Raw genomic sequence first — 21,407 nt, forward strand, 5'->3', positions numbered from 1 at the left:
CAGGTTGTTAGATTTAAAAACAAACAAACAAACAAACAAACAAACGAGAGAGATAGAGAGAGAGAGAGAGAGAGAGAGAGAGATAGAGAGAGAGAGAGAGAGAGAGAGAAAGAGAGAAAGCAAGAGAGCACATAAAGAGAGGCTTAGCCTGATCTTAGGCCTGACCATGTTTCTTCACAGTTAGAGGGCATTTTGTCACTCACTTGTGCCCCACAATGAAGATGGGATGTGGTCTCTTATAGCCATGGAATGGCATTCATAGTCTGCAATGGAAGTTGGGAATTGTAGTCTTGCAGCAGGAAACTCTCATAGATGTTTGGCTGACACACCAGTGTAAAGGTGGCTGTGGAGGCACTTAGGGTGAAATATCATCTCAAGAAATTCATTCTAATATAAAAACATGATAAATCAGGCCTGGGAGTATAACAGCTCAATAGTAGAGAACCCGCCTGATGTTCTAAGCTCACGACATCAAACACTGACTGTCCTCAAGAGCCCCAGCATGGAGAGGAGAGTTTGCTGCTGTGGCCTCTGAGCTCATCCATAGATCTCTGCCTCCTAACTCTCTAACCACTGTGCTTCCTTTAACATGCAGCCCAGGCTTCTGCCACAGGTCCTTTGCTCCTGCTGCCTCTCTGCCTAGAAATCTCTTGGTTGTGACGATTCATCAGAACAATTCATGAGCAGACCTGAGGTCTTTGCATCTCAAGAGAAGTAGAGACTTTCCCAAGAATGGGCCATTCATTTCAGACTTGCTGAAATGTCTGTCTCAACCCTCTGCCCCAGGGTATCCTCTAGGACAGTTGACCTGGGTCTTGGTCCATCATCATTTCTGGTCGTGTCGTCCCTGTATGAGAGTGGCGTGTGGATAAGTCCCAGAGAAGCGATAAGCCTATCCATGTGCACACAGAGGTCAAAGCTTGGCTTCTTTTCAGTGTCTGGTTCTTGGGTACCTCCCAGAGAAAATGAATGGCTGCTTTCTAAGGAACAACTTCCCCTTTCATCTCGAGTAGGTTTGGGTGAGGGGAGGGCATGGCATACATCATGGAAAACAGACATTTTTAAACAGTTGTCCATAGACAAAACGCCCACCCTGAGGGGGCTGGGACCACATCCCCGAGAGTCCTCGCCATGCTCAGCTCTCCTCTTCTCCTATGCGTCCTACCATGGATGGCTGGTCCAGGGAAGTGTTCTGACAATGGTGGGAGGGAGGGAGGGAAGGGAGGGAGGGAACTCACATGTCAGCAAAGTGATATTTTTAAAACTAAGGGACCAACTAGGATGGGTCCAGGTACTAAGTCTGACATTCAGACATGGTGTGTGTGTGTGTGTGTGTGTGTGTGTGTGTGTGTGTGTGTGTGCGCATGCAGACTTGGGAAAGTTAAGTGCCCCTCTTCACTTATTTTCTCCCTTATCAAAAAGAAAAAAAAAGATGCTTATATTATGGGGCTCTTATGGTCCTTTAAGTAATATAGACTGAGTGCTTGGCTCACAGAAAACAGTTTCTGTTTGACTCACAGCTGGTTAGCACACAGTTTTTGAAGCTGTAGCAGAGACTTGCTGGAGAGCCTGCATGCTGTGTGTCCTTAGGCTGATTCAGGATACACTGTGGACACTGGATTACTCCAGAGACTGACTCCTGTTCTTCTCACTGTTACCCCATGTTCCTCCTGGAATGTAAACCTGACCAGACCACTGCTCTTCCTTCCAGAACAGTGAGACCTGAAAATGCAGCCTCCAGAGAGCCTGAGGCACAAGGCTGCCAGGACCCTGTCTCTCTCTGCAAGTACCTTCTTGCCCTTGGGTGTTCCTGCAGACCTTTGCTCTGGGTAGAAAGGGAGGTCAGTGCCCAGTGGATCTTGTGGCTGGCTCCTTAGAGCAGTCAAAGCCCCTGAGCAAAGGTATGCAACCTGTTCCCTCTACCTCCTGTGAGTGATCTCACTGGAGATTTTCTGAGGCTCAGCCTCGTGTGATGCACATTCCTCGGCTCCACTGCTCATCCGAAACAGAAAAGAGGTTGATCTAGCATGACCAGTTCTTCATGAAGGCCCCACACCTTAAATGTTTTGGGTAGTGCAGCCTTTCAACCATAAAATTCTCGCTAACACTAGGTGATTTCTCGGATTCTCTCCCACCAAGACTTTGGGGGGCCACAGCTGGAAGCTCGGTTGCTCAATGCTGTTCACCAGCCGATCAGTGGCTGACTGACACTACAGATGGTCATTCGCTGGCCTGGCTTTATCGAAGAGCCGAGGAAACATTTGCAGAGAGGCTTTCTAAGAGCTGGCAGGGGAGTCTGTGGGCCAAGTCCATCTGGGAGCCAGCGAGAACACCACCCTCGATTCCCGGGATGCTCTTTGCCCTCCTCTGCCCTGGCTACCCTCACAAGAACCGAACTGTATCTGGATCCTAGAATGCGAGGAATGTGCCACAGCCTGATAGGCATGAAGCAATCTGTAGAAAGGCAGGGAGGAGCTGCTCCCCAGGCCAAGGCCTGACAGAGCAAGGACTATCTGGCCTGCAGGCTGAGTGGCCCCTCCCACCTTCCCTGGCCTCCCCACGGCAGGCCGGATATCAAAGGCTGCATTGTGCATTGAGCAGCCTCGGTCCCTCGCGTGCCAGGGAGGAGGCGGGAGGAGGGACGCCGGCCGATGGGAGGCTCCCAAGGTTCTCCTGACTGGCGTTCCCAGGGGCCTTGGCCCAGGGAGGATGGTGCACACATGGGTGGCTGCTTCTGTATCCCTGGGGAGCGGAGTCTGCCCTGGGGCCCAGGTGAGTTTCCTGGGGGGGGGGGGGGGGGTCTGGCCTGGGGCTTTAAGCAGGAGTGCTGATCCAGGGAAGTTGGTGTTTTGGAGTACCTGCCCTTCCAAAGATGGGGAGATGACTGTACTTTCTGGCTGCCTCTCGTCTCCTTCTAGATTGGTGTTTCCATTCTGGGTGCAAAATGGTGGTGAAGTCCGAGGTAAACAACTCCTTTACCTGAGAAGCGGGCTCTGTGCTGGGCCTGTGCTTTGTGGCTGGGGAGTGAGGGCCGCTCCTGGCAGCCACTCCTAAGCCCTTCCTTCCTTTCTTCCCAAGATTCCCTAGGACAGGAAGAAGGCGCCGCAGTGAGTTCCTCTGTGGCCCATGGACGGTCATAAATTTGGCCTGGGTCACTCAGGCTATTGGCTATTTTCATCAGGGCTTCTGCCACAGAGGAAGCACAGGCGGTTTCCTCCCTCCGGCCTCTGAGGAGGGTGACTTTTCGGCCCGTTGAATTGAGGTCATGGAAAGTTAGGCTAAGAAGCTGTCCAGCAATCTGGACACAAGGTGGCCAGTCTTCCTGGTTTGCGGGACACCGAGGGCTTTCCTGGGATGTGGTCAGCTCTAAAACCCAGACGGTCACAGGGAACCAGGACAGCTGGTCATAGTGTTGAAGAGGTCCTGCAGCTTTTCACAGCGCAGCCAAAGGAGACCCTGTGGCCTCGCTGTAGGACGTTCATCCATCCGGATGAGTGGTGGCTCTAGGGGAAAAGGGATGGGCTAGGGGAGGACTCCCTTGGGAGACAGAGGAACATCACTCTAAGGCATCATTCTGCACCTTTATTAGGGTCACATGTCTTCCTGGAGAGCTACCATGGTTTTGGTAAGCACTACCATGGTTTTGGTGAGCACTACCATGGTTTTTAGTGAGCACTACCATGGTTTTTAGTGAACACTGCCATGGTTTTTAGTGAGCACTACCATGGTTTTTAGTGAGCACTACCATGGTTCTGGTGAGCACTACCATGGTTCTGGTGAGCAAGCACTACCATGGTTCTGGTGATCACTACCATGATTCTGGTGAGTACCACCATGGTTCTGGTGAGCACTACCATGGTTCTGGTGAGCACTAACCATGGTTCTGGTGAGCACTAACCATGGTTCTGGTGAGCAAAGCTGGGAGGTTCCCTTAGCTAAGGGCTTTCCTTCTGACTGACTGCTTCCTTCTGTGGTCTTGTGACTTGGGCTCCTCAAAAGGACTTGAGATTTTTAAAGGGAACCCCAAATAAGTCAGAAGTCCTGGCCTACACATTTTGACACTGACAGCAAGAACTTCTTCCCGGACAAGGGACACCAAGAACCCTACACAAAACTATAAGCAGGCGAACTCCTAACATCACAAAAGGCTCTGACATTTTTTTTTGTTTCTCCAAATTTCTGCGTTTGTAGCCTTTTCAAACCTTTCCTCCAAGTCCTGTTGTCTTTGTACCCCATGGGGACAGACATAGTGAGGGCTATTTGGAATCACAGGTCTGGAAGCCAAGGAAGGGACCTGGGGTCCAGGTCTGACTCTGTTTACCTCCAGGTGGGAACATGTCGTGTGGTCAACATGGGCTTTCTGGCCTAAAGGTCTGAGTTTGAGCTTGGTTCTTTCGTTCACAAAGAGTAACTTATTTAACTCCCCTGTTTCAGTTTCCTCACCTATTGGTGTTATGACCCATCATGCTTTCCTTACAGGGTTGGGGGGGGGGCAGGGCTCAAGTCTACACATTCAACATTGAAAACAGTCCAGCTCCCGGTTAATCATGCAGACTAGATATCAGGCCTTGTTAATGATATTTCTGTGACTCTGGCATATCACATTCTCTGGGTCCTCTATAAAGTCTGAGGTTTGTAATCTGCTGTGGAGATGCTCAGGGGCTCTGCCCCTGACACGAACCCCAACTCCAATGGGAGGAGCCCAGTCTCTGATGAAGTCCCATTTGGGACGAGTTCTGTGGTGCGAGACTAGGAAGCTAACACTGAAGCTGACCTCGAAGTTTCGTGACACTGTCATCCCATAATTGTATCCTTTCACTTTTATTTTTTTCACCACTGGCGCTGGGTAGCCCCTGGGTATCTCACTATTAAATGGAAGCCAACTTACTATTTATTCTGTCACAGTTTCCCAGTCCTTCTTCCTGTGTTGTTCTCCACCCACCCGGCTTTTCCTGAGGGAAGTCGCTAGGGAAGCATCTGAGGCCAGATGGTGTAAACATTTCCATCCTAGCCTCCCGGTATATCCTAGGGAAACGTCACAGTCTGAGACACTTCTCTGAACAGCTTAACATTTACATGACCTCAGGCAAGTCCCTGGGACCTTTGAGTAGAAGTTATCTGACAGTGTGCTGCGTTGAGTGAGCCGATCACAAGAACTTTGGGGAGGATTAGACTGGACAGCGTGTCTCATAGATACGACTTCCAGTGATGGCCAGCTGTTCCACTGTTAGCTAATCCGAGCCACACCTCATCTCTAATTTGCTGTTCTACTGGAGAGAGGTCTGTGTTCTAGTTTCTTTGGCTGCTCCTGCTATTGGGTCTGTTTAGGTGGAAGTTGACAGTGAGGCCCAAACCATGTGTCCTTGTATATAGGGGAAGGCAAGGGAGAAGGTTCGAGATACCATGGGACCCTGGGTGGCTGCCCAGGTTTGCCTTGCTGTAACAGTAATGGAAGCTGGCTTGGGCTGCCTCAGCAAGGTGTGTTCTCCTGTATAGACCCTTCCTGGAGCTCCTCCTGTTCATGTTTCTCACTTTCTGCAGAAATCTCCTACTAGCATATGGTGAGAGGGCAGGTCCTGGGCAGTTGCCAGGACCTCTGACTCCTCCCCTTCGGGTTTCTTGCCATCGTTAGTCACCAACAAGTGCCCACTTCAGATCCCAGAGGAAGCCCCGTCAGAAGTGCCTAACACTTCTCTCTTATCTCCAACACCCCTTCGAAGTGATTTGGCAGGAGTTCTCATACAGAAGAAGTAGGGGAGATTTTTTTGTGGACACTGTCACTCTCGCCTTTCTAGTAAGACCGACTCATTGATATAATCCCAGGGGGAGGGGAATGCACACAGCAATAAACAGGGCACCACTCTGGATTTAAAAGGATGGAGAGACATTCTGAACACAGTGATGGTACATAGCGTTGGAATAGTGAGCCCCATCCACTTTATCATTTTGTGGCATCAGAACGTCTTCATTTCTCTTTTTGAATAAATAAAATGTTGCATCTATAATCAGGGTCCCCTGGCTGGCTCTTTCCAGTCTGATTCCCACCTCTCACTCCGCAAAATCCATCACTCACTTTTGTCAATTCTGTGGTTTTTTTTTCTCTCTTACATATCCATGCACACTCAGTCATTGCAAAGAATACTTTGCCATTTCAGACATAAACAAAATGCTATTGTTATGCAACTTGCTTGCCGACCCCTCTTTGCAGTCTGAGAGACATCCATATAGATGGATGTAACTGTAGTGAGAGACTGTTTTTTTTTCTCCTAGCAATCAGATGTGGGTTAGCTCACAAAAACTGCTGATGGTGTGTTTTCTGGGTCAAAGGGGAAAAAAAATGTGGGCGAAGTAATAAAGAGCATGTGGGGAAGCCTTCAGTGTTGGTTTTCTTTACGTTTTGGGGTGATGGTGGGAACAGAGAAGCCAGAAGAAGAGAAGGGGGAGGGGTCCTCATTTCCAGCAAGTTCCTGGGTTGGGATGCTTTCCTCATCGGAGACCTTTGACCTTAGAGTTCCAAGGTCAGCTACTAGAGTAGAAATAACCAAGACTGCCCCCCAGTGATTTGGATGACCTCTGACTCGTCTGTTAAGTTGCTGTGCGATCTTGGTAAAATCGCCCCTCATTTCTGGGCCTACATTTCCCAACATCCATTTTTTGGTGATGTTTATTTCTCCCTCATATTTGTCTTCAGTATTTGGCAGGCCAGGATGCCTTCTCTTTTTCTTACGTTAAAACACAGTATCATTGACTCTGTTCTGTCGCTTTATACTGTTGAAAACTACAGTCCGGTCTCCCACTCCCTCCCTGATTGTCTAACAGCTCCCCAGCAGGTCTCTGAGTCTTCTGCTTCCTTTTCTGTATTCTTTCCTATGCTTCTTCTAGCAGAGTGACCACTTTTATGATGCCACCCCACTGCCAAGAATGTCCCACAGCTCCCCGCTGCTTACACACCCATCCCTTCCCATCTGCCTGCCAGAGTGGGCATCTCTCCTGGCCCTACTATGTTTACCAAGCAGGGCCCCTTACCTGCCCAGCATGTGCAGGTTGGCCATATACACATACAAAGCTCATCACTACCCTGCATACTTGTTTCTTACAGATTAAAAGACCTTTTAGTTAGACTTGTTCGTTACATTTTATGTATTTTGCTTGCATGTGTGTATGTGTACCACATGGATGCTTGGCGCCTGAGGAGGTCAGAAGAAGGCATGGGATTCCCTGGAACTGGAGTTACAGATGGTTGTGAACCACTGTGTGGGTGCTGGGAATCAAACCCAGGTCCCCTATGAGAGCAACAAGTATGGTTAACCGAGAAGTCATCTCTCCAATGCGCCCTTGAAGGTTTCTCATGGTCTTGCCTGTGTACTCCAGGTTCAAGTTCTTTGATGACTGTATGCAGTGTTAATGTTTTCTTTTACTATGCCCTCTGTGCATCACTCTTTCACACCTTTTGATCAGCACAAATTCTTGAATTTAATGCATTATAGTCTATGCATGATTTTGAGGAGGGGAAGAATAGGTCTTTTCCGATCCTGCTTAGAAAACCATTGGCCACCTAAATCATGCAGATAGTCATCTTCAGTTTCTGCAAGTTTATTTTTTTAGAGACGTCTTTTAAAATGTCCCATCCTCCCTACCCTTGGGGCTTGGGATCGAACACTCGGTCTCACGCTCCAAACCTCACATCTCCTTTACAGGCCATTGCCTTGGGCTTTCCTTCCTGAAGGTAGGCTCACTTCACAGGCTGCTGCTGTCAGATCTTCCTCGTGCAAGGTCACAGCGAGTGACTGGGTAGGGTGGGCTGTGGTGGCTGAACAGCATGTACTTAGCAGTGGGACAGCAGCCACTCACCTCCGCTGATTGTATGGGAACAAAAGCCCCGGGCTCTAAGTCCTCCAGGTTTCAAAGTCAAGACAAGCATTTTGGGGTCAATAAAACATTTTGATTTCTAAACGGTATTATGCAATTAAAACTAAAAATTCACTTTGTAAGGGAGGAAAGAGAGATGTTTGGGGGTTTAAGCTAAGGTTTGGGGGTTTGTTCTAAGGTAGGAAAGCAGTTGCTACTCCGTATGTGCTCCTCAGGCCAGTGATGGAAACAGCATCTAGAAATGCTAGAAATGCAGACCCTCACTGCCCAGCTTTGAGCAGAATATCAGTCCCCAGGACGATCCATTAGGCACTCACTACATTTGAGAAGCACTGGTCTGCTCATGCGGTTCTCAACCCTGCCTTAAACTGATATTAGCTCGTGGCGATTTAAAACAAAGGTATCCCTGACCCGGTAGCTGCCCTGCAGATCACGAAAGTCAGAATCCATGCTGATGGAGCCTAAGCAGGCACATACGAAAACCTCACCTGGATGACGCAAGTGAGCAGCCAGGGTTCAGAAGTGCTGATCTGGGCAACTTTTTCTTTCATACCTGGAGAAATTAAAGGCCCCAGAAGAAGTGTCCAAGTCATTTGACCAGTCCATGGAGAGATCTCATGATTTCCAGCTAGTGGCCATTCCCCCATCCCCACCCCCAACTACTTCTGACTCCTGTGGACAGAACTACAGCATGATTCTGATGGCCTTGACTCATTGCTGCCAGATTGCCTACTTACGGCTTAGCTTTCCTCACTGAGCAGCTCACCGGGTAAGAGCTGGCACCTCCTTCTGCCCACTCGCGCTGAAACCCATTTCGTTCCCACTGTCCGTCAACAGTGCTGACTGCTCTCACCAGGAAGAAAGGGAGAGAGACCTCTGGGTGTCAAGATGCCACCACGGAGGCCCACTGTGGAGAGGGACCAAGTCTCTTGACAACCGGACTGAGGTTCGGCACTAGCTAGGGTGATTGGGACTGCTTGAGTCTTGTCACGTCTTTGGCCATGTCGCTGAACTACAGCTCTAGAGGGCAAGACCCGGGGGGCCTAGACACCTCCGACCCAAGTTTTATAGGCAGTTGTGAAGATTAAATAAGTGACTTGTGGTGGAGACAAGATTATTAACCTTCTTTCCTAGGAGGAGGTTATGCTTGCTTGCCTGGTTCTGCTCCAGTGGGTTAGTTCTTGAGAAATGTTGTGGCGGAAAGGACAAAGTCCAGCAGCCAAAATGAATGTGCTAAAGACTTGAGCTCCTTGTGGAGCTCAAGGAGAACACCTTGAAAGAGGCCAGTCCTGGAGGGCTGTCCAGCCGTTTGGGTTCTCTGGTCCACACAGAGTGAAGACCCGTCATGGGCTATGTATTATTGGTGGTGTCCAAGCTGTGAGCATGATTCAAGGGGTACTATAGCACAAAAGAACTACCCTGGGCTGGACCTGCTCCAGGGTTGGTAGCTGGACATGCCTTTGCATCAACGGCAGTGGGTGCATTTCTCTGCTCTTTCTACTTCCTCATGCTTTTTCACTGTACTCTCTGCTCTCTTTTCAACCTTAAGCAATCAAAATACCACTCCTCTAACCTCACCCTGGTCCCCACCCTGTGTTCCAATCTGTCTTCCCCCTTGTAACATTTATTTATATTTATATCGTGTGTGTGTGTGTGTGTGTGTGTGTGTGTGTGTGTGTGTCTAGAGGTCAGAGGACAAGTTGCAGCTATCAGATCTTTCCTAGGGATTGAAGTCAGGTTGTCAGACTTGATGGCCTTTGCCTACTGAACCATCTCATGCATCTATCAGCCCACAGTCCTCCGTCTTTGAACTCTGTTATGTCGATGGTGGTCATAATGCTGCTTATGATGGAGCCCAGAACCTTGTTCGTGTTAGGCAAACACTCTTCTAATAGCTTCAGCCTACACCCTTTACTCCACCTCAGCAGCAACAAAAACAGGATCTATTTTAAGAGCTGGGAGGATAGAGTGTTTAGATAGGACCCTACTTTGTGGGCAGATAGATGGACAGCATGGGGACATGACAACCATTCCCCAGCCGTCTCTCTAATGATACCATTCTTTCTTCTTCCACTCCAGCCTTCCCATACCTGCTCATTGGTCCAGACCTTGTTGCAGAAAACAATAATAATGATCTGTGTAGGCTCCACATGACTGGGGTGCCTTCAGTGCACTGTACCCTGGAACTGGGTTTGACCGGTGGGTGTGACTGGTTAGTGAAATGGGTACACCCAGGATGCTGCGGGATTGAGATAACATATATGACAGTTCTTCCACAACAGCTGGCTACTAAGTAATTATAAGGCAACCGCGACAATAATTCTTTCAAGCCCCTTCTCGTGGGAAAACCATTGGCATTTCGTAGGAACTTGCAGTCCATAATTATGACTTGCATATACTGTTACAAATGTTCTTGTGCTTCATTTTCTTCAGGTAAAGAAAGTCCTTCTAAAGATCTACCTGGATCAAGTGAGGAGGACATAGCCTCACTTGAAAACAAAGGAAAATGTTTCCTGCCACAGAATATTACTCAAGGTATCTAAATCACACAGATAAGTTCAATTGAAAACAAAACAAAACAAAACAAAACACCTTCTGGGTAGAGCTTCCTGGTCTCCATCTGCAGATATCCTCCCACCCCCATTGCCCTTATTTCTTGTTACATCCAAGTGCATCTTTGTGTGTCTTTATGATATTGTTACGCTCACAAATCTTCCAGACTGTTAGTCAAAACTCTTTAGAATCTGGAATGTTTCAGGAACTCCATATATAATTTCTGGCCTAGAGAAGCATTATTGATCAGATTTTTAAGGTGATATGGGGGCAGGGTTAAATTAAACAAAAACTGTGCATTCATCATGATACTTTAGAGAGTTGTTTGTATGTAGTTGATGTCCAAAAAATGTATGACAAAGACACAGATTGAGAAATGAATATTTGGAGGACCTGTCTATATTCTGTATAACACTTACCACACTCTCTTCACATTCTAGGCTCTGAGTAAATATTTCTTAAACAAATGAATACTAAAGTGAAGACCTGAGTGTGTAGAATGAGATTGGCTGGGCAGAAGCTTCTGAATGAATGTTTTAGAAGCAGAAAATGATTTGGAAATCAATGTGATGGAAGATATCCATTTTCATTAATATTTCAGTGAAACTCACAAAGAGAGAATTCTCATTAGAAAATGATATCATTGAGACAAGCCTTACAGCAGAAACCAGATGATAGACAGGAGGTATTCCTGTACCATAGCATCTGACAGGTAGTAGTGGGGACCATTTTGAGAGCAGATCTTGTGTCAGGAGGTCTGTTACATGGCTCTTACACAATCTCCTTTTCATGGCATCACCCAAATGCCTACCTATCAGATGGGAAGGTGGAAAGCAAAATCTCAGAAAGGAAGGTGATTTGACTGTCATATACTTAATATGTGATGAGGAGGAGGCTTGAGCCCTTGTTGTATTACTCAGGGTTCTCTGAAGGGACAGAACTGATAGAAGAACATATAAAGAGGATTCATTAGAGTATCTTATAGGCTGTGGTCCAGCTATCCCAACAATGGCTGTCTGCCAACAAAACTTTCAAGAATCAAGTAGTTGTTCTGTCCATGAGGCTGCATGTCTCAGCCGGTCTGCAGTATGTGCTGGAGTCTTGGAGAAGTAGACTCTAATGCCAGTGAAGGAATAGACTTGTCAGTGAAAGCGAGGGCAAGCAGGCAGAGAGCGCCAGCTTCCTTCTTCCATGTCCTTTATATAGGATGTCACCAGAAGGTGTGGCCCAGATGTAAGGTGGATTTTCCTGCCTCAAAAGATCCAAATAGGGGCTGGAGAGATGGCTCAGTGGTTAAGAGCACTGACTGCTCTTCCGGAGGTCCTGAGTTCAATTCCCAGCAACCACATGATGGCTCACAACCACCTGTAATGAGATCTGGTGCCCTCTTCTGGCCTGCAAGGACACATGCAGGCAGAACACTGTATACATAATAAATAAATAAATCTTTAAAAAAAAAAAAAAAGATCCAAATAAAAGGTGAGTCTTTCCACATCAGGTGATTTAATTGAGAAAAAAATCATCACAGGTGTATCCTCCAGCCGCTTGGGTTCCCTGGCTGTCATGAGAAATGTTAATCCTGGAGCATAAGAAACAGGTTGGGAAAATGTGTACAAACAACTCCTAAGATAATGTTTATTACCTATTATAAATTTGTGTGTAGGGGCTAGAGAGATGGCTCTGCAGTTAAGAGCACTGACTGCTCTTCCAGAGGACCCGGGTTCAATTCCCTGCACCCACATGGCAGCTCACAACTGTTTGTAACTCCAAGATCTGACACTCCTATACAGGCACATGCAGGCAAAATACCGACACACACGAAATAAAAGTAGATAAATTTAAAAAAGAAATATGTTTAATAAAAAGAAATTTGTGTATAAGTGTATTCCCTTCACTTTGAATAACGTAGTTTTCATTTGGAATTTTCACACATCATCTTCTGGAAGCAATGTCTACTTTGGCTGGGTCTGTGTCAGCGCCTGAGCCAAAGCGACCACTGTCCACCTCTCCAGAGCCCTGCGGGCCTTAGTGTTTTTCCCTGTCCCTGGGGAGGACACTTGAAAGGGAACCCGGGAGATCCTTCAGCCTACTCTGATCTGGAGGACACCGATTTAGGGTTTGTGGGGGCAATTTTCCCCCTGGTTCTTTCTTTCACTGTGCACCCAGCCTTGCGTCTCTCTTCTCTTTCAGACCTGGTGCTCTCATTCTGTGTGAAGAGTCGCTCCCAGAGGTGTGTCAACGCAAGCTTACAGGAAGCTGCACGGAGGAGGCTCTGGGCCCTGGAGAATGAAGACCATGAAGTCTGTGCGCTGTTTAAGGTGAGCTGGGGTGGATGACTCTCAGATCCCAGGTCCCCAATAGCAAGGACTGTGCCTAGAACAAGGTAAGTCCCCAAGCAAGCAACTGGCTGCCTAAGGAATGAGTGACCTAAGCCAGAGGGACCCCCCTCCCCCAATTTTGGGCAAGTTACTTGCATTAATGCAGAATAAGCATGTCTATAGTAACTGTCTCAGAAGTATACTCCCAGCCCCCCAAGGTGCTACATTTGAATTTTGTTTTGTTACTAGGGTGCAACATTCACGTATTTTCCCATTGTGATTTAAAATGCACAATTCACTTTTTTTTTTTCCAGACAGTGTTTCTCTGTGTAGCTTTGCGCCTTTCCTGGAACTCACTCTGAAGCCCAGGTTGGCCTCGAACTCACCGAGATCCGCCTGGCTCTGCCGCCCGAGTGCTGGGATTAAAGGCATGCGCCACCACCGCCTGGCGCATGATTCACTTACGATGTTTGTTTCCAGAACGTTCTATCTCCATCACTCTAAGTTCAGTCTCTGTGTCACAAACAACTGTCTATTTTCTCCTTTTCCTCTTGGGTCCTGGTAAACACTGAGAACATTTTTTTTTTTTTCTGAGACAGAGTTTTCCTGTGCAGCCCTGGCTGTCCTGGATCTCACTCTGTACCCCAGGCTGGCCTCGAATCACAGAGATCCACCTGAGGTGTGCACCACCACTGCCTGGCAAGCACATATGTTTAAAGTAATAATATTGCCAATGAAAAAAAACATAACTATAAATATTGGGATGAAAGGAACAATGAAATAAATCAGATGGATTTTCATAGTAGATAGATGCTTAATAGTTAAGCTATATTTGGTATTACTAAAGGTCTGATCAAAAAATGAGAGTCAGAAATAGAGAGAATCTGTTGCTGTCAGTGGTAGGGAAAGAAAACATTGCCTTACGTGGCAAATTAATATGTCTTATTATTTTCATTTCCTCCTTAATCTGGTACAAGTGGAAAGGAGAAAAGCGTGGTGGCTGTCATGTAACAGAGTAACAGCAGCTGGTTTTTAGTAGAAAGCAAGGCTACGCCTGTAGAGAGCTTGCTTTTGTACATGGTGCATGGGTAGTGGTATCTGTTCCATAATTAACAGCTGAAGTTAAAAAAAAATGTGTGTGCCTGAGTGTGACTATGGTGTATGCACATGTGTGTGGATGGATGCACATGCCCCTGGGCAGGCCACTGTGCTCGGGCATTCGAAGAGGCTAGAGGGGGACATTAGGTGGCCTGCTCTGTCACTTTTCACTAGGCTGATGGCCAACAAGCCCCAGCATTCCTCCAGTCTCTGCTTCACCCCTCAGCACCGGGGTTACAGGTGTAGTGGCTGCACCCGGCTTTTCCTACATGGGTGCTGCGGATCTAAACTCAGGACCTCGTGCTTGAGCAACAAGTGGTTTTACCTACTGAGCCATTTCTCCAATCCTGGGCTTCTAAATTTGCTTTTATTCTATTTTAATCCTTGGAACTCGGGGAGGGAAGATGCCAGCTGCCGATGGCTTTGATGACTTTCCCTTGGATTCAATCACCTTTGCTTTGGGCAGGAGCAGGGTTTGATGGCAAAGAGCTAGCCATTAGTTAGGTCATGTCTTGAACTAAGCATGTTTAGGGGTGGAAGCTGAGGTCCGAAGTTGGCTATATCCAAGAGCCAGTCAGGGCTGACTCACTGTAGATGACCCCGGGAAAGTTACCTCACCTCTCTGTGTCCTCATCTCTTTGTTTACAAAACTGGGGTGATGCTATGAGCTTCACGATACTATTAATCATAACAGCCATCCTTATTTAGTATACATCTTAGGGAAAGTACACTCTGTCCATTAGGCAGGGTGCCGTACTTCCTTGTCTTTCATTTAAGAAGTGGTTAGATGTTACAAAAGCCATAGAGTGGATTAAATACCACGATTGCACTCTTTTCAGGTATTTATTGTGGGAGCTGAATGAAGTGTTGCTCACAAAGATTTGCCTTGCAAAGTTCTGACATCTAGCAAATTCACTATACACACACACACACACACACACACACACACACACACACACACACACACACAGTGACTGTATATAATATGCATATATTTATATTACCCAGCAGTCCTGCTTGCTCACAAGATCTATACCTGCTCAGGATCTGGGGCCTCTGAGTCGCTGGTGTGGAGGGGATGCAGATTCCGACCTTTCTGGGCTTGGGGCTCTTCTTTCGGATGCTCTTTCCCTTAGGCTCCCTAAGGACTGGGTCTAGCAGATGCTCTCCACGAGAGTTCCTGGCCCTGGGGTAGGACGTTCAGACCATCATTCTGAGCAACCAACAGAGAAAGACTGGGGTGAAGCAAGTGCCACTGGGCTCAAGCCTACTTTGGTCCGATACTGGACAGCAAGAGGCTCCTGGGCCTCTTCTTGTTCTGCTGATGAAACGATACTGGCAGATATTTCTGGAGGCTGTTGTGTGGCTGCATTTTAGAATAGAAGATGCATATATTCTCCACTGGCAACTGTGCTTCTTAGAATCACGTGTACCCGAACAAGCAAGGATATGCATAAAGATTTATCTATTGAGGTAGATTGTAAACTAACCCAAATGTGCAAGGATGGCATCCGTAACCGATAAACATGATGTAGACCACTCACTGATGGGAGAATGTTTTACAACATACTGCTTAGCAACAACTAAGTTGTTGATTAATGCTTGGTCCTCACGTGATCTCCTTAAGTGACTCTGTTACCACAGGCTGACTTGTTGCTCTTGTTCAGGACCTCTCTGCAAGGCTGGTGGGCATCCAGTCCCAGAAGGACCAGTTCCTCATCACCTTCAAGACTGTGGAAGAAATCTGGAAGTTTTCCACCTACCTGAACTTAGGTATGCCCTGGGTAGGTAGAGGAGACAACACTTCTCAATCTAGCTAGCTCATTGAGCCTGATATCAGGGAATGGGTTTGCCTCTGATAGATAAAGGAGATGCAGCTCTGAATGGATGGATGGTTAGCTTTTTGAAATATCATAAAACTCTCTAAAGCTAATACCAAAATAAGTATTAACTATTACTCTAAAATGTCTGTGAAGAAACTCATTTCCCTACCATCCAGGGAGAGCTTTTAAAAAATGACATAACTGGGCAAACAGTTTGGTGGACTGCTGAGTCGGATGCCGTGATATAGATGTGAAGTCCATTAGGAAGAAAGACAACTACTCCTGAGGAAGAGTGAGAAGCTGCTCAAAATAGCAAAGCTCGGAGATGCTTTGTCCCACGTGTTTGTAAAAGAGTCAAAGAAAGAGGTGGGGGGCCCAGCTGGGAAGTGGCCCCCGTCTTCAGGGTTTTCTAGAAAGTTGCGGATGTCAGAGCACAGTGACATTACCATTGCAGTGGACACTGTTTCATCCTCTGTTCCAGGACAAAAAGTCCTGGCAGGAACTGATGGTTTCACAGCCAAGTCACCTACATTTGATGAACACTTGCTGCATTACAAATGTTCCCTGAAGTTGTACCCAGAGAGCAATGCTGAGCTGGGGGGAGGGTCAAAGTGACCTTTGGCTGGAGCAGGAAACTTCTCTTATATTCATGGTGATTCATGATAGATGGTCACTATTACACTTTTGCTTTGTGGATTGGTTCATTCACTCCCTGGAGTGTGCTGCTGTTACAGACTCAGAAACCCAGGCTCTACCTCAGACCTGCTAATTATTAGCCTCTGTGTTTTCATAAGACTCCTAGGTGTGAACTTTCAAATTTGACTCTTGTGGTAGACAGTGGGGGTAGAGGATGGGAGGTTATTGCATTATAGGAATAGTGAAGAAGATTCAAAAGGAGCAGAATTTCAATATGAATAATTCAGTTTCGAAGAATATTGGCATATGATAGTGTCTAGAGAGCACTCTTCTCCATTTAACTGGTGGGTCTGGGTATGTGTTTTCTCTCTTGTGGCCGCTCAGGGCAGAACTCACCTTGTTTGGCTGTGTTGGTTTGACCTCTAGGCTATGTGTCCACATGTCTGGAACAGCTCTTCTTTGACCATAAGTATTGGCTCAACTACAGACTGGTGGATGACACAGAGATCCAAGTGTCTGTAGATGACAATCACTTGGAAAACATGTACCTGGGCCTCCTGCTGCAGGAAGGTGAGTCTGGCATGGGATTTGGAATGGAAGCCTCATTGAAATATTTGTTATTGGAGTCCCTCAGTAATTAAGATACCAAGAGAGGCAAAAACAAAACAAAAAAAGTCTTAGAAAGATGAAAACATGCCTGAGTGAACCTATCTGTTGTAATGCAACCTCAAGCATCCTTCTCAGCCCAGTCCTGACATCACACAAACAGCTGTGTTAGTTGGTTGGTCTCACTGATTCATGTTCAGGCTGCTTGGGAGTTTAAGGGGTGGGGTGGGGGTGGGACTGCCAGGCTTTATCCAGGCTGGTCGAGTTTCTGGAGGTGGGGACCCTGCCATTGGCATTTTAAAAATAGGGTTTCCCATGTAATTCTAACCGTCTCCAGGATGGAGAGATGGTTCTATGAACACATGATGTAATTTGATTGTAAAATAAATTTATGAGTCTCAGAATACCTGAACTATCTCATGAAATTCAATAATGGAATATGAGGGGTCAGTTGAAGCTTCTCTGCCTGACCTTTTCACAAGTGAAAATGCCATCTGACTGGCAGTTGGTCAGGTCTGATCACTTAATACACATTGAAAGCCAGACTGGCCCACGATAGTTTTATGAAAGTCATTCTCTTTCCAATTCTAGTGCACAGCTCTGTAGGACAGAGTCCATGCCGTACCATTACAAAGCTCATTTGGCCTCATTGCGTTCATCTAAATGACTTCCTTTTGTTTTTGTGGCTCTGAATGAAGTACAGGGTTGCAAAGGCAGCTGGAGTTGTGTAAATGCGCATGTATTTCCGTGGGGCTTTGCTTCATCTCTCTCTCTCTCTCTCTCTCTCTCTCTCTCTCTCTCTCTCTCTCTCTCTCTCTTTCTCGGTAAAGTCCAATTAAGTCTTATTCTCCCGAATTACTCACATCTATTAGTATCTATTTTAAGGGAACTCCCTGTCAGTGACTTTTCTTACTCCCTGGGATCACAGCACAAGGCCCTTGTGTCTCCTCCCGGACAGTGGACTTTTACTCGGAGGAAGAAAATTGTCTGGGCTCTGCATCTAAGTGGTACCTGAAAGGAGACGCTCTCCCATTTCCGGCTGCTCCTTGGAAGGTTTTTCTCATTCTCTGCAGGCCACTTCTTCTGCAGAGCCATGTGCTCCGTGGCTCAGCCAGATGAGAAGGAAGGGGAGTATTTGACACTGTGCAAGAATGAGCTAATCTGCGTGCTCTCTGAAGGCGAATCTGAGTGGGAAGGCGTGTCTTTAGTGACGGGTCAGAGGGGCCTGGTGCCTGTGTCAGCCCTGGAGCCCCTGTCTGTCCCTTTCCATCAGTGAGTAGCTGCCCACCCCCTGGGGGAGGGTCCCAGAGCAGACTGACGTTTGGACAGACTAGAATAGATATCCTGTTAGATATGGTATTCCTGGTGCCTGGAAGAGGGCAGAATTGGGGTGGCTTTTAAATCTCCTTTATTTTTTAAAATTGTATTGTTTGATGAAAGCGGGAAGAACTCTAAATTTCAGATGGACATAGTATATAGGAAGAAGTATATGACCTCCATTGAAGTGCTTTTCAATGCATGAACTGGGGCCACTCTGGTCAATGTCACCTGAGGGTGTTACTATGAATTCAGCCCCCTCCACCTGCCACCGATTCTCTTGATGTTGGGCCCAGAAACTCCCATTTTAAATGATGTGCCCAGGCCTGTTCTTCACACTAAAGTTTGAGAATCTCTGCTGGAGGAGACTGTAAACTTGAGCTGATAGAGCGACAATCTTGTCTCATGTCTTATTCCCTCTGCCTGACGCTGGCAGAATCGACAGTAAGAATATTAAAGGTTGTGTGCAAGTTATTTAACTGGCAGAAGAATTACAGAGCCAGGGAAGATCCCAGACTTTCATTTTCACAGTGTAAAGTAAGTTCTCAGTTTGCTGTCATTAAAATAAGGCGAACGATAACACCACTGTCATTTTTCTACGGGACTCTTCTGCTCGTTGTTTTAATGTTCGAAAACTCCATGTTTCCACTGGCAGATGGTTCCTAAAGACCTACCCGGGAATCTGTGGCCTCCCCAGGAAGAGAGACTGGATGAGCTCTTGTCACATTGGTATGAGCTGAAAACAGCATCGTCAGGAAGATGATGTGTACCTGCCTCCTAATCTCACTGACTGGATGTGGGACGTCAGTTACTGTCTGCACACTTGGGGTCTTTGCCTGTAAAGTGAAGGTTCAGGCCGGGGCTGAGGAAACAGATGCCTGCCTGCACGAATGGGCAGAACACGCATATGTGGAGAGGGCTGGGAGAGGGGTGTTAGGGAATGGCAGGGGTGAGAAAGATTTAAAGATAGACCGGTAGGAAAAAAGTCTTGCATGGGCCAAATGAAACATTTTGGAGCCAAATGTGACCTGTGGGCCACCAGTTTCCGACTCCTTACTCAAATATTTTCTGGCTTTCCATAGAGTAATGTGATTCAGGGGACTATGAATGCCTAGTACGTAGTGAGTGCCCAGGAAACACTGGATGAATAGATAATCGACAATGCACACACATATCTGTGTTCACACACGCACATGACACACACACACATACACGTGTCAGTTAATCTCTGTGCACACACATTGCTAAGTAATGCATTTAGTAGATAACAAAGTATCTAAAATGAACCGTTGAAAGTTTATCCTTGCAGTTCCCTGTTCTAACACATTTCCTTTCACACATCTCTAGTTAAAAGAAAAACAACCCACAGTTTTACTAATTCCAAACCCAAATAACACTTAAACTAACTATAAGGATTCACAGAATCAAAATATTAGAACTATGCAATAACTGGCCATAAGCAAGGCTTTTAGCTTTTGCGGAAACATAGCCTGTGGACACAGAACTATGGGGCTCTGGAGTCTGTTATGGTTTACACAACCTCACACCAGCGCTCCCTGCCTTCCCTAGGCTTCTACCTTCTCAATAAAGAAGTGGTGTCATCAAGCCAAATGCTGTCGCAGAGCTGAGCAGGAGAGGTGGGCAGTAACAGGGAAGCCTGGCATTCTAGGAAGTCCTAGCTCTACCTGTGCCCCTTAGACACGTCACTCAGGACTGCATCCCACTTTCTCATCCACGAAGGGGGAATTCTGCTGGGTACCCTGCCTGGCATTCAGCCCTCAGGTTCACCTGGGTATAGAGATGTGCTTTGTAAACAAGAGAGTACAGTACTCACAAAAACATTGTTATTAGATCCTAGGTGAGCCATTTGTCAAATGGGGTCATTACTGTGGCTTTAAGGATAGTCCCAGATCGCTCTGGCTTCCCTGAAGCACTCTGTCCTACCAGTGATTGTGAAGTGGCATCTTCTGGGAGTTGATTAGGTACCAGGCATGATGTACCTTGCTTTAGACTCTAGTGTTTAGAAGCATCAGGTGTCACAGTGGCTGAAGCGGCTGCAAGGAGGTGTAGGCATCTTCTGCTGTAAAGATTCTCACACACTGCTCTGAGGTCCTGTGCCAAGCGTGGTGGTGATATGTACAATGGTGGTAGAATCAGTTGAGGATAACATGAGGAACATTCCAGCTTCCTATCAGCTTATCTAGTTTAAAGGCATGCATATTCTGTATTCTGAGAATACCTTTCTTATATTTGTGTCTTTTCTTTTTAAAACATGATAACGAAAGCACCCAGATTGTAGTTTCTTTTTGGATTGTCCTGGTTTGGCAACATGAAAAGCCTGCTATCCCTGGCCATTCCTACCAGTTTGATTTTGATGTGTGTGTGTGTGTGTGTGTGTGTGTGTGTGTGTGTGTGTGTGTGTGTGTGTGTGTGTGTGTATGAGTGATCAGACTGAATTATGGAAATTCCTAAGGCTGGGATACCTTAGTCTGTGTCACACTGATAGACAGGGCAAGGCTCATTCCCTATATCTTTCCAGTTGACCAGTGTGTTGTTTTCCACAGGCAGAGGAAGATGCAAGGCCATGATGGATTACCAACAGGAGCAAAAGGATGAACTGAGCTTCCTCCGGGGAGAAAGCATTGAAATCCTCGGCTTTGTCATTCCTGGGCTGCAGTGGTTCATTGGGAAGTCAATGAGCTCAGGAGAAGTGGGCTTTGTCCCCACCAGGAGCATCAATCCTGATTCCTGCTCCCCAGTGTGAGTATGTTTGGGGGCCCAGCAGCCTTGCCCAATGCTTCCTTCCCCTCTGGGCAGGTTTTCAGAGAGAACAGGGGGTACCCTGGATGTAGAGCTAGGGGGACCCATTCCACACCAATGTGGACACAGAAAGCTCTAGGAAGGAGGAGTGATCAGAAAAAGAATCGTCTCAGTTCATTTCTGTAGATGCTCTTTGAAGCCTCGCTGTTTTCAAACGGATAATCAGAGTCTCAAGAAAGGGGGTGCAGTGTAAGGGTTAGGGTGCCATCACTCACAGTGACCAATTACAAGACCCCATCAAAGGATGAACATAGATGGAGAGTAGCAGATTACTGGCTTATTCAATGACATTCTCCCCTTGTAGGTCAGGGAGGCAGGTCCCTTGGAGATGTCCACACACTTAGTGTTCAGGTTAAAACTTGAATGT

General features: G+C 46.8%; 1 protein-coding gene across 5 annotated transcripts in view; it reads left to right on the plus strand.

Annotated features, from left to right (window-relative positions):
- Positions 1 to 2,151: 2,151 nt before the first annotated feature.
- Sh3tc2 (SH3 domain and tetratricopeptide repeats 2) overlaps positions 2,152 to 21,407 on the plus strand; it is a 57,095-nt gene continuing 37,839 nt past the window's right edge. Inside the window, exons 1-8 of one of the 5 annotated variants that reach the window (XM_076555345.1) lie at positions 2,152 to 2,772; positions 10,303 to 10,404; positions 12,613 to 12,740; positions 15,506 to 15,622; positions 16,724 to 16,867; positions 17,977 to 18,175; positions 18,876 to 18,949; positions 20,785 to 20,980. In XM_076555345.1, the coding sequence (XP_076411460.1) occupies positions 16,840 to 16,867; positions 17,977 to 18,175; positions 18,876 to 18,949; positions 20,785 to 20,980 (497 nt within the window). In that variant the 5' untranslated portion in view covers positions 2,152 to 2,772; positions 10,303 to 10,404; positions 12,613 to 12,740; positions 15,506 to 15,622; positions 16,724 to 16,839. The remainder of the gene's footprint in view (positions 2,773 to 10,302; positions 10,405 to 12,612; positions 12,741 to 15,505; positions 15,623 to 16,723; positions 16,868 to 17,976; positions 18,176 to 18,875; positions 18,950 to 20,784; positions 20,981 to 21,407) is intronic. The other 4 variants (XM_006985158.4, XM_076555346.1, XM_016003697.3 and 1 more) reach the window with 4 other exon arrangements.

This window comes from Peromyscus maniculatus, chromosome 19 (genome assembly GCF_049852395.1).
Source record: "Peromyscus maniculatus bairdii isolate BWxNUB_F1_BW_parent chromosome 19, HU_Pman_BW_mat_3.1, whole genome shotgun sequence".
Classification (NCBI taxonomy): domain Eukaryota; kingdom Metazoa; phylum Chordata; class Mammalia; order Rodentia; family Cricetidae; genus Peromyscus; species Peromyscus maniculatus.